Source organism: Gymnoscopelus microlampas (assembly GCF_963454915.1).
Source record: "Gymnoscopelus microlampas genome assembly, chromosome: 16".
Classification (NCBI taxonomy): Eukaryota; Metazoa; Chordata; class Actinopteri; order Myctophiformes; family Myctophidae; genus Gymnoscopelus; species Gymnoscopelus microlampas.
In genome coordinates, this window is record NC_139953.1 from 34394367 (window position 1) to 34408530 (window position 14164).

The 14164-nt window shown below is 43.5% G+C and overlaps 1 protein-coding gene across 1 annotated transcript in view; it reads left to right on the forward strand.

The window, feature by feature from the left end:
* The window catches only part of nt5dc1 (5'-nucleotidase domain containing 1), an 83183-nt gene that overhangs the window by 36999 nt on the left and 32020 nt on the right, over positions 1-14164 (forward strand). Inside the window, exon 7 of the mRNA XM_084083185.1 lies at positions 10223-10397. Coding sequence (XP_083939311.1) covers positions 10223-10397 — 175 coding nt within the window. The remainder of the gene's footprint in view (positions 1-10222; positions 10398-14164) is intronic.

Consider the following 14164-nt stretch of genomic DNA (forward strand, 5'->3'; position numbering starts at 1 on the left):
ACCACTTTCAGCATGGCGTTCCCTATTTCGGGAATGTCATTATACTGTACTGTAGGTGAAAATGTTTTGAAAACGTTTTTTTTAAATAACGAAAATGCGGCAAGGTTATACATAATCAAATGCAATAAACACACACACACACACACACACACACACACACACACACACACACACACACACACACACACACACACACACACACACACACACACACACACAGGCATATGTAGTCCTGCCTGATGACTGGAAGCTAATAATCTCCCTTGGCCAGGGAGTTATTCCTCTTTGGATGTGCGGTATCATATGTGTTTGGTTTCTCCTGCTCCTCTGTGACATTGGTTCTCAAAGTGGGGTTCGGGGACGCCCAGGGGTCCTTGAGGGAGTTCCCGGGGGTCCCCAGCTAAATGATGGATAGTTAGGAACCAAATGGACCCTTATGGGTCTGCAACTCTGAGAGTGTATGCTGATAGGAAAGCTGTTTTTGCAAAGTATGCTAAGGATGCACCAATTAATCGTACAAGCATGGCTATCGCCTTACTAACTGCCATTGGTGTATCAAATAAGATGCCATTCACAGATGCCGGCGGTTGTTGTTTATCTGTTGTTTCTCCTTGGAGCGCAGATCTTCACCAGGCCAAGTTGCCTACCCAGGACTGTGTCAGTCGTGTGGTGAAGCCATATAGCATGTGTGGTGGCCGGTGTGGGTGTAAGCGGTTGGCTCTGTGTTGTTTAGAGCATTGGTTCTCAAAGTGGGGTCCGGGCACCCCCAGGGGTCCTTGGGGGGGTTCCAGGGGGTCCCTAGCAAAATTAGTTAATATAGCGTCACAATCACTTTAACCACTTTAACCAGGGGGGGGGGGGGGGGGGGTCCGCAGCCATATACATATCATTTTGGGGGTCTTTGACTTGAAAAAGTTTGAGAACTACTGGTTTAGAGGCCCCCTAAATGTGTGATTCAGATTTGGAGCAGATAGGACAGAATGGTATCGGAATGGAATTTGAACAATCTGACAGATACCTACATTTTGATCATGTGAACAGATATAATGTGTACCGATTTGTGTGAGTTTTGGACTAAATGTGTAATATGTTTAGAAGAAAACTCAAAATGGCAGAAATGGGGGTGGCCCAGAGCGTTAGCGAGTTCTCTGTAACGCTCTGCCAGGCGCAGTGCTATTCGCATAGACAGAAACTGAGGTCTCCAACTGTAGTAAAAAAATAAGAAAACGATTTAGCTACTCACCGAAACAAAGGCAGTTTTATAATTGAAGAGTGGTCCCATCAAAACAGGCAAACTTCAAGCACACTCTAAGCAAGGATTAAGTTAAAAAGCCTTTAATAGGTTGACAGGGCTATTACATACTACATACAAACAATAAAATGCCACTAAACACAGTGTCTTCTTCAGGGCGTGCCAGTTTTATAATGTTGAAAGATTTTTCTCCCAGTTGGGAAACGTCTCAGATACCCACCTTTTGTGTAATATCCACTTTCTGTGTTGAAAATGAAATATGTCCGCCAGACGGAATATATATAAGATTATTATTTTTTTGCCCTTTTTAGATCTGGTCAATGGTATTTTATAATGACCAGATCTGTAGTGGTCACTTAAATAAAATAAATAAGATATCTTCCGTCCGGCGGGCATATTTTATTTTCTACCCAAAAAGTGTGCTTTGCCTGCTTTTTGGGGGGAGTTAGAATACGTTGGTGGATGCAATGGCACTCACGACACAAAATAAACAATGAATGATGCTCAATACAAGTGCCTGCACATGTTCAATCAATGGATATTTTATTTTTGGGAATATAATGTTTGAAACATCGTTCTTCAGTCTTCACAGTTCACACCAAAGAAAGGAAGACCATAAAACCGTATTTACTTATTTGCTGCTGGATCAAGTAACTTGGCTTTATTCTTGACGGCATGGTTATTAGTCTATGCTTCTCTGTAATGGACAGTGGCTAATGATTTGTGTGAGCATGTTGTTGGTGGCATTTATGTTACTTGCTTCTGGGTAACATACTGTAACTTACCTGTTTTCTCCCTGTAATGGAAAGTCGGGAGGCCTATTAATATGACTAATATGACTAATCTGACACTTCCAATGTGAACAAGTGACAAAATGTGATGCACGTCAGTGGCACTTTGTATCTACCAGAGCTTTTAGTTAGTAAAAAATCACACCCTGTGTGAAGGAAGCGGTGCCTTTGGGGCGGGGCTTAAGTAATTACAGTTTGTCCCTATTGGTGGTTTTAGTCCATGTACAAAATTTGTACTCCGTAGCATGCTGCGAACTTGAGTTATGGCTGTTTAAAGGCCAGCCAATGGGAAGACAGAGGGGGCGGGGCTTGAGCAATTCATGCTCGGCCCGTATTGGTGGTCTAAGTCCACATACCAAATTTGGACTTGGTGGCATGCTGCAAACTGGAGTTATAGCTGTTTAAAATCCCGTGCTCATCCCGTGCTCATACGGGCGGACGTCCCTGGGGGTCCCTGGACCCCTCTTTGATAACCGGTGGCACGTGTGGCAAATGAGAGGAGAGATGGCATAGGCAATCTCCAAGTCCGTGTGTGTGTGTGTGTGTGTGTGTGTGTGTGTGTGTGTGTTTGTGCGTGTGTTTGTATGTGTTGCTTCTTTGCCGTGCTCATCCCGGGCTCATACGGACACAAAGACACACAGACACACAGACACACAGACACCGAGTCAAAGCCACGTGTAGAGCGGTTGGCACCGCTAAAAAAGCAGGAAAAGTCAGCAGAAGAATGCAAACCACAGCAGCAGTCTGACGCCGCAATTATGATTTCACCACTAGAGGGCAGCGCTCTGTTGATTTGTGTATAGTATGATGCTCTCGTTGTCTGACCTAGACAATGCAGTTGATTTGGAATTTGTTTAGGTGTTCTCAGAGATGACAACAAGAACAAGAAGAATGAGTAACGAGGCAACGATTGCCATCAGACAGTACAGTGTAGTTCCAAATATTGAGTCCTCATAAATGATGAGATTATGAGTAATAATGGGTGTGGGTGAAGCATGTGCGATACATGAGTGTCCTGTAGGAAGCTCTCTCTTTCAGTGGGTCTGATAGATAGTTCATGCATGCATATATACTGAACACACACACACACACACACACACACACACACACACACACACACACACACACACACACACACACACACACACACACACACACACACACACACACACACACACACACACACACACACACACACACACACACACACACACACACACACACACACACACACACATACATACATACATACATACATACATACATACATACATACATACATACATACACACTTATTTCCCAATAATGAGGCAAATTCTGTACCATGAAAAACATATTTTATTCTGGTGTCCCTAATTTGGGCATTTCAATCTATATGAGCTTGCAAATCAGCTATTTTTGAAAATGTGTGAAAAATATAAATACATATACATGCATTATATACTTCAGCCCTGGTCTCTTCCAGCACTGCAACAAGCCAGAAATTGACTGCCACTTTGGCATGTTGACCTGCCATTTTGATTAAATAGCAGATCTACAAGCTCACAACACATCACGTCTGCATTGTGGGTTTGTAGATCAGCTATTTTTGAAAATTGTTGAGTATGGCTTAAGTCAGGGGTCTTCAACGTTTTCAGGCCAAGGACCCCCTATCTGAGAGAGAGATGAAGCAGGGACCCCCTCTATATTGTATAAAATTGTGTTTTAAGATTCAACTTTCTTTGTTTACGTTTACTGTTCTTTTTTTCCCTCTACAGTACACCTATACCTCTTTGCCAAAAATAGCCGATCTACAAACTTGTAGATCTGCTATTTTTGGCTAAAGTTCTCCTCAGAAAAGGGATGTTAGGGTTCAAGTGGTTAATGTAAAAAAAAAAAATCATATCACACAAAGATTTGGCGTACCCCCTGTAGTAACTCTGAGGACCCCCTAGGGGTCCCGGACCCCCTGTTGAAGACCCCTGGCTTAAGTGGTTAACTTGAATTGAAATGACCTGCGAGGTTGAATGTCAGTCCTGGACATTTAGAAAACTATTCCTTTCCTCCCTACTTTTTCCTACTCCTTCCTACTTTTTCACCTTTTTCAACTGCTTAAATATTGGGTCAATTGCCATCTTTCATTAAATCCAATAATACTTCAGCATTCTTCAGTAATCCTTAATTTGGATTACATCAGAATCCCACTTTTCAACCTGTGTTTATTTGTCCTTGTGTATGTCGCTACCTGCTGGTAAGAATGCAGTAGTGTCCTGTCTGAGGAAACCTTTTTCCTACCACAGCTTTGTTTCATACCTCCAGTAACTTACTCACTTCTACCACAGGGGGGCAGCATGCTCAAATATTTCACATTCTCATTCTCAGACTACAGTATATGAATGCCTGCCTGTGAAGAACAGTACAATAGCTTTCAAGGCTTTTCTGCTGCCAGGTGTATCCATAAAATCATTCAAAAATACTTAATAAGCACATTCATAAAGACAGATGATAAATTGGGAGAACGTTGATCTAACATCTGCCATTTTGAAATCCACCCGGCATCTACTGTGCATAAATATCTTGATTTTAATCTGAAATCTGGAACTATCTCAAAATATCTCAAAATATTTTGTTCCAGTCACCCCCAGAAGAAAAGATTTGAGTTACAAATGTTCGTTTAAAAAATATATATTCATAGATTTGCACAATTTTTCAAAAATAGCAGATCTATAAGCTCATAGCGCGGCACTCTACGCTTATGGATAGGGCTAAAGTGGTTAATGTATGTTTTATAATGTAATCGTTTATATCTGCAGAGTAACTAGTAACTAAAGTTTTCAAATAATTAATGGAGTAATAGTACAATATTTGCCTCTGAGATGTAGTGGAGTAGAAGTAAGAGTATAGACAATTGGAAACACTCCAGTTAAGTAAAAGTACCTCAAAATTGTACTTAAAGTACAGTACTTGAGTAAATGTACTTAGTTACTTTACACCACTGCCACGAAGTTATAAATCAGGCTGAATCCCACAACCTCAGTGCCAGGGTAAACACCTAGCCTGATGAATACACGCCACTCATATCTGCTCCCTGCCCTGTTTTCCTAATCCCTCTTTTCTCCTACTCGCCAAAGAAGCAACGCTGCTTCTCATATCCTTGCTGTTCAGAGTTGAAATATAGAGAATCTTGGGAGATACAAGGTTTACGCCCTACAGCTACGATATATTGAGCACATTCTTTGGCACAAGTGCAAATAACTGTTCACACGTAGAGAGAGCCCAGTTATGATGTTATGATAAGGTTGCAAATGCCGCCATGTTTGATATTCAGTCTGTGCATACTCATCATCAGAAGTGCTGAGAAGTCAATGATTTTTGTTATCACTTAGTCTTAGTGGAAGAGAATGTACTGTATTATGGGGGAATTTAAAAAAGGAGCACTTTGCCAAAAAAAATCTAATCAAGAGTAAATAAATTCAATTCAATTCAATTCAATTTTATTAAAGTGTCAAATCACAACAAGTTGTCTCAAGACACTTTGCATGTAGAGAAGAGACCCGACAATCCCACCCTGAACAAGCAATTTTTGCGACAGTGGCAACGAAAAACTCCCTCTTAACTGGAAGAAACGTCAGGCAGGCCCTAGGCTCAAGGGTGGCGGCCTTCTGCCTCGACCGTGTCGGGGGAAAGAGGAGAGAGAGAGGGAGAGGGAGAGAGAGAGAGAGAGAGAGAGAGACAGACAGAGACAGAGACAGAGAGAGAGAGATACAGAGAGAGATAAAGTGGTAGCACCTTGCTTTGCATGCAAATTTGTTGATCACACATTGACGCCTTTCAGCTAGACAAGCCTTCATCGGATTAACTTGATAATACACTGGGAGTATTAAAATTGGGTGTATTACTTGTAATTACTGATAGCATTTAGCAATTACAGCATTTCATCATTTGTTGCACAATTTCCCCATAAGAATCACAAAATAGCAGCATTTAGCATAATTCTAAAATCACATGGAAGCGTCAACTGGCTTCGTTTATTTGGTTTACTAGGCCGACGCCCGCTGGGCATGATGCCCGCCCGCTGGGCATGCATGCCCCTCCGGTTATGCAATACCTGTTGTCATAGTGATGACATCAGGGATCTCCATACTGTACATGGCCATGAAAGGGACACAGACAGACAGACAGACAGACGGATACAGAGATCTATCCACAGCAGTGGTTCTCAAACTTTTTCATGACAAGGACCCCTAAATTGATATTTATTTGGCCGCGGACGGCATGTTCTGTGATGGACTGGGGGTTTAGTTGTGTAACAAAGATCTGACGGGCACCATATTTAGCTCCATACAGTCTGGGCCGCTTGCTGCAGTGCTCTGTGAGGCTCGGTCTCACAGGATGTAGAAAAACGCAGCTTGAAGGGGGGGGGCCTTTGAAGAGCAGGCAACCCATCTCCAGTGCTTCGGAAGTGGGGAACATGACCCCAAGGTGCCCTTTACCCCCTATACCGTACCTATACAGATGGAGAGCTGGGAACTCAGCAGGGGGTTGAAGAAAAACACAGGAAATAATACTTACAGTATGTGGGGTACACATACTTGACCCCCGGGTCCCAGATTTCCCACCCAAATGATGTATTTTTAGATAGTCGGTTTAAAAAGCTACAGTAGCTACTAGCTTGTATGTTCCCTTGTGTAGAAGAGTAGCTTAGGGATAGTTCATGCCCAAAATGACTTTTTTCCTATTGATTAGTCACCCCATGGAGACTTGAATTCATGGATATTTTTTTGTTTTTGCCGCATTCCTAAGCAAATACTTTGATGACCGGCAGCGGTTTCGGTAGGAGACACAAAGAGTCTCGTTTGTGTCTCCTACCGGAACCGCTGCCTACCGGTCCACTGGTCATCAAAATATTGGCTTATGAAAAAAAGTCTCCACGGGGTGACTAATCGAGAGAAAAGCAATATTTATTTTGAGTGAACTATCCCTTTAAACCTAAAGCCTAAAAGTATAATAGAGACCAAGGATGCATTCCCTCTTGTCTTTAGTGGTAGATGTTTGGTGTTCCCACCCCGGGAGAACCAGGTTCGAATCTTGGGTGTTACATTGGTGTCGTGACCCGGATCAGGTTATCCCGTAGCAGAGTAGCTCAGCTTGAAGCCCAAAAAAGCCTAAAACATCAACTCTGGCCAAGCTCGTGGGATTCCCTCTTGAACCGAGCGGTAGATGGAGCTTGTTCAGAAAGCTGCGGCTCGTCTGGTGTTCAACCGCCCCAAGTTCTCCCACACAACTATCCTTCTCCGTTCTCTGCACTGGCTCCCCGTAGCAGCTCGCATTCAGTTTAAAACCCTGGTGCTAGCCTATAGAGCAGTGAAAGGAACAGCTCCTTCTTACCTCCGGGTTTTGGTCAATGCCCACACCCCTGCCCGACCACTCCGGTCTGCCACCTCGGGGCGACTGACTCCCTCGCCACTCAACGGTCCTTCTGGTCGATCGACACGGTCACGACTTTTTTCTGTTCTGGCCCCACAGTGGTGGAATGAACTTCCCACTGATGTCAGGACAGCAGAGTCACTGCCCATCTTTCGCCGCAGGCTGAAAACCCACCTCTTCAGGAAACACTATCCTTCCTCTTTGCCTGGCCTACTTGTTGTTAACTAGTTGTACGAACTCTTGTTTGATTTTTGTATTGTTTTATTGGATCTTGTTTAGTCGATACACTTATTTGTTTTAGCTCGTGCTCATTTGATTTTGCCATTTTTGTCTCATCTGTTTAAGAAAGTAGGTAGCTGATATATTGCACTTTTACCTTAGCGCTAGGTATACTCTTGGTTGCTTGTTTTTGCAGGAAATGTACTTAAAACTTCTGGTGATTAGTAGTTTTCGTTCCCTACCTATGTTGAATACACTTATTGTAAGTCGCTTTGGATAAAAGCGTCTGCTAAATGACTGTAATGTAATGTAATGTAATGTAGATGCTTGGTTTCCATGCGGGAGATCCGGGGGTTTGAATCTCGGATGTTTATATACTTGCATGTCATGATGTTAGCCATGTTAATGTTAATATTTACATATTTGTGTGTGTCTGTGATCAACAAACTGACGCTATCACTTGAGCGTCAGCTGTATGTGTACGTGTGTTGTATCCGCCGATGGGCAGTACAGATGAGACGAGAGTATAGTGGTGCTTCCCCATTACGTGAAGACAATACTCTAAATACATTATATTATCTATCTAAATGTAACATTTTTCAGAAGAGTTTGCAATCCTTTTCTTCATAAAGACCGGAAATGGGACAGTTGAGATGGAGCGGAAGCATGGGGGTGGAATATGCAGCAGAATTCCAGCAGCAAGATGCTGCTGGAACATGATTCTAGGTTATTCTTGTGTTGTGGTGAACACTGAACACTGTGTTTTCCGAGAGATGCGAGGCTCATTGTTTATGGTATTTTGTGTAAATGACATGATTTAATATATTGTACTCAGAGGCTAAGCCTTTCCGACCCCACAGTGAACCAGAGTTGACACGTCTTTCCAGAGTTGGCCTACCTCTCCTTAAGCCTGAGTTAGAAGTTGCGTACCGGTGTAACTGTCAGGCACCAAAAAATAGCAGATCCACAAGCTCACAACGCGTCGCAGCGCGACGCGTTGTGAGCTTGTGGATCTGCTATTTTTTGGTGCGTGACACCCCGCACGCAAATACGTAAGTATAACTCCGGCTTGAGCATGCCGAGCTCTGCAGTGAGCTCTGGTTCTGCTGTGATGAAAGGCACGTGGCTGCAGCTGTCTGGTGGTGTGGAGCTCTGTCTCATACATCCTACATGCCAGCACGAGACACAGTCCATCCATCCACACTTACAGTAGGCCTGTCCGCCATATGGAGTCATATGGCGGACAGGCCTACTGTAAGTGTGGATGGATGGACTGTGTCTCGTGCTACCATGAGCACGCAAAAGCGTGCTCATGGTTAATATCCTTGGACCATCATCGATCACGCTTGGCTCACTCCCTCTTAATATCTTGTTTCTGATGGGGGGAAATGGAGAGCATGTGTCCTTTGATCTCTCTCTACAAACCCTTTGTTTGTGATTCATTCTTTTTTTGTGGTGCACTAGGGAGGCCTGTTTTGGGTTCTGATCTGAAAACTAATCTCATCCTGTCGTTTCGTTCCTCAAGAATCATTGTGAGTTCACTAAGGCTCGCAGAATGGCATCCTCTTTTGGAACACTATTGCTTGACCCCTGTTTGTCTGCCGTAAAATCTTGTCTCTTCCAAATATGACTGACATGGCTATTGATACAAGGAGTCACAATACAATAAGACACAATAGAATAATATGATTATGTATATAATAACATTCTGAGGATGTAAAAGTTTTTTTTTCTGTAGGTTTAGTCATGGCTTATAGAGGTTGAACACGGGTTGTATTCCACGCACGATTCAACTTCAACTTTTTCAGCGTCAGCTTCATTGTCACATCACATCACAGTCACAATGTTATTATAGTGCCAAATCACAACAAGTTGTCTCAAGACACTTTACATATATAAAGCAGACACTTTACATAATAGAGCATCATGGAGAAAGATGGTGAATTTATTATTGTTATAATCGATTGGTTTGATTAACTGTTGCACTCCTAAAACACCCCTGAACTTGATTTGCACAAATGACTGCATATCTTAAAGGGATATTTCACCCCAAAAAAAACGTTTTTTTCTATTGATTAGTAACCCCATGGGGACTTGAATTCATGGATATTTCTTTTTGTTTTTGTCACATTCCTAAGCAAATCATTTGATGACCAGCTGGTTCGGGTAGGAAACACTGCCGGAACTGAGTTCAAGTCACCATGGCGTGACTAATCGATAGAAAAAAGTAGGCATCTGTGTCATTTTAGCTATAAATATTGTCACAATTTTCCCCAAATCTTGAAAGTTTGTGCAAATCTTTGAATATATATATATATATATTTTTTTAAAGCAAAAATGTTTTACTCAAATCTTTGCTTCTGAAGGTCCCTGGAACAAAATACTTTTGAGATGGCAGGACAAATACATATAATTTTGGGGGTCCTTGACATGAAAATGCTTGAGAACCACTGGTTATAGCAACATGAGTTTTTCCCAAAAAAAAAAAAAAAAAGGGTAAAGAATTAAGCCCTAACGTATGTTGCACTTCTTGCCTGCGTCTCCCCATTCACAGACGACACGGGGACCTACTTCCCCAGCGTGAAGAGGGACCCCGGCAGGTACCTGCAGCCCTGCTCCGACTCGGTGAAGGCCTGGCTCCGCAGCATGAAGAGCGCCGGGAAGGTCCTCCTGCTCATCACCAGTTCCCACAGCGACTACTGCAGGCTCATCTGTGACCACATCCTGGGGTGAGTCTGACCAGAGAGAGGAGAGCCGCAAAGAAACCATATCCCTCACTCACATGATGTATAGCACAGTACACCCTGGGAACCCACTCAAATGATGTTAACACACCCTGGGACACAACGGATCCCATAACCCACTCAAAATGATGATGCTCGGCTCTGGGAAAGAGTGAACCCATAGCCGACTTAAACGTTGTGCACCCTGGGAAAGAGACGTACAAGTGCAACTTCTCACTGTGTCTACTCCCTGTTGTTTTCTCCCTCTTGATGGCTGTGGCATTCTGGCTGTGAATTACTTTACTTTCAATATTAAATGCCTTTTAAAGGGATAGTTCACCCAAAAGATAACTTTTTTTCTATCGATTAGTCACCCCAGGGAGACTTGAATTCATGGATATTTGTTTTGTTTTTGGCGCATTCCTAAGCCAATAATTTGATGATTTCAAGTCTCCATTGGGTGACTAATCGATAGAAAAAAAGATATTTTTTTGTGTGAACTATCTCTTTAAGTTGACACAATTGCTCAGAGTGACAACAGCTGCCGATAGACAGCGTGCTTCCATGTCAGGTTCACCCACATCACAATGAACTGCTAGACTGTTTATTCAAATCTAGATCATATAATATGGAAACACCATTTTAGTATATAAATGATTCAATAATTGTGTATTTAAATCATTCTATAAATCAACAGGGAATGCTGGGAGTGAGGAGGGGAAAATATGTGGGTGAGGAGATCTGATTCGGTGGGAAAAGAGGGACGTGATGTACTTCCTGAAATGAAGCTTCTTCCTTATTCTTTTTTACGATAGAAGATATAAAGCAACTGCTGCCACTTTGACTGAAGCAGGAAGCTCTGGTTTGATATTTAACTTTGCTTACCATAAAAGACACACACACACAGGATTTATTATAATGTAGCGGTCTGGAAAATTTCACTTAGGACAGCGGTACCACAATACAGACAGTCTTTAGTACAGTCCAGGCCCTGCACCCCCTTCTTCCCCACCTCCCCCCTCCCCCCTCCCTCCCCTTCGACTCCCAACATTCCTTGGAGCTCTCGCATGCCATCAGTCATTCCTTTGGGTCAAACCCCCCACCAGTTCACTTCTTCTTCTCCTTTGCCTTAGAGTTCTTCGCTGCAGCATCGTAGCACACACACGCTACACACACCTTCTCGCACGTCTCGTCAGTTCAGCTCGCCCCCTCAAAACAACAGGCCCGGCCTGTCAACGCCATGCCAACGGGTACCTGTTATTTCCTATACCTTTGGCCCAGCTTAAATAGCAAACTCTTATGTAGGTTAAAGAGTGCAGAAGGTATTTCCGTCCTAGAGAAGAGGGGCTGTCTGCAGCTTTCTTATTGGCCTGCGGTGACTTTGAGTTGACCCGCTGGAGGAGAGGGGTGGTCTGCGTTAACTGCCCTCCCCGACTCTTTCGTCACTGTGGGGGGGGGGGGGGGGGGGGGGGGGGGGGGGCGGGGGGGGGACGTTACTTTTCAGGGAATTCCAGTGGATCCAGTGTAGTTATCATTGAATCACAAATGGTTAGTATTTACAGAACCCACAGAGAGACTTAACCACTTAAATAATAATAATAACACAAATAGCTTGTAGATCGTCAAATTTTGATACTTTTGCTATTCAAAAATAGCAGATATACAAGCTTGTAGATCTGTTTTTATTTTTTATTTTTAGCGGTGCCAACCGCTCTAAGCTTGACTTTGTCCGTATGTCCGTCCGTCCGTCCGTATCAGCACGGGATGATGAGCACGGGATTTCACACAGCTATAACTCTAGATTGCAGCATGCCACCAAGTCCAAATATGGTATGTGGACTTAGACCACCAATAGGGACGAGCATGACTTGCTGAAGTTAGCAAAGAGGGGTCCAGGGACCCCCCGCGTAGGTTATGTCCGTCCGCCCGTTTAGGGCACGGGATTTTAAACAGCTATAACTCCAGTTTGAAGCCTGCCACCAAGTCCAAATTTGGTATGTGGACTTACACCACCAATAGGGACGAGCATGAATTGCTGAAGTTATCAAAGCGGGGTCCAGGGACCCCCCGCGTATGCTATGTCAGTCCGCCCGTTTAGGGCACGGGATTTTAAACAGCTATAACTCCAGTTTGAAGCCTGCCACCAAGTCCAAATTTGGTATGTGGACTTACACCACCAATAGGGACGAGCATGAATTGCTGAAGTTATCAAAGCGGGGTCCAGGGACCCCCCGCGTATGCTATGTCCGTCCGCCCGTTTAGGGCACGGGATTTTAAACAGCTATAACTCCAGTTTGAAGCCTGCCACCAAGTCCAAATTTGGTATGTGGACTTACACCACCAATAGCGAGGCGCATGACTTGCTGACGTTATCAAAGAGGGGTCCAGGGACCCCCAGCGCCCGTATGAGCACGGGATGAGCACGGGATTTTAAACAGCTATAAATCCAGTTTGCAGCATGCCACCAAGTCCACATTTGGTATGTGGACTTAGACCACCAATAGGGACCAGCATGAATTGCTGAAGCCCCGCCCCCTCTGTCTTCCCATTGGCTGGCCTTCAAACAGCCATAACTCAAGTTCGCAGCATGCTACGGAGTACAAATTTTGTACATGGACTAAAACCAGCAATAGGGACGAACTGTAATTACTTAAGCCCCGCCCCCTCTGTCTGCCCATTGGCTGGGCTTTAAACAGCCATCATTCCAGTTTGCAGCATGCTACCAAGTACAAATTTGGTAAGTCGACTCAGACCACCAATAGGGACGAACTGAAATGAGTTAAGCCCCGCCCCAAAGGCACCGCTTCCTTCACACAGGGTGTGATTTTTTTATCATGAACATTCGTGCAAATCTTTGAATATATATTTGTAACTCAAATCTTAGCTTCTGGGCGGTCCCTGGAACAACATATTTTGAGATGGGGGTCCGTGGCCAAATACGTATCATTTTGGGGGTCCTTGACATGAAAAAGAAGAACCACTGATATAGAAACATACGTTTAAAAAACAAAATTGAAGCCATAGAATCCCCAGAAGCAAAGATTTGAGTTGTTTGCTTTAAAAAATGATGTATTCAAAAGATTTGCACACACTTTTACGATTTTTGAATAGCCAAAGAAATCTAAAAATGACACACAGATGCGTTCCTGGTCTTAATGGGTTAAAAAACAGAGAAGTTTCAATACGTAGTCGTAGATGCAAGGTCTCTGGGCCGACAGCAACGCTATGCAGTTGTACACTCTGTGGTTAGGGCTTATTATTCCTGTCTAAACCCTGTTACACACTCGATGGAGCAGCGATATGGGCCACATGCACTGCTGGAAGCCGCTGATGTTGCTGTTACACTGGTGAAGCGTGCTGTTACACTGGTGAAGCGTGATTATCACGGTGCTGTTAGTCATCACACACATAAGTGTGTGCATGTTTCGCAAATCTCCTGTACTCTAGTCTTCCACATAATTATTTTTGTTGATGCACAACTACAGTATAGGCTTGGATGATAATTTAATGATTTGGTCAAATAAGGAAATTCCTAGTTGTTGAATCCCTTTTTATTAGCCTTGATGGGTCCCTGGCACAAAACATTTTGAGATGGGGGGTCCGCGGCCAAATCATTTACATATCATTTTGGGGGGTCTTTGGCACGAAAAAAAGTTTGAGAACTACTGATTTAGAAGGCATTTGTAGAATCGGCCTCATAGGGTCTCAATTGGTTAAGACCTGGAACGCATCTGTGTCGCTTTTTCATTTGAGCTAAAAAGCATTATTTTACA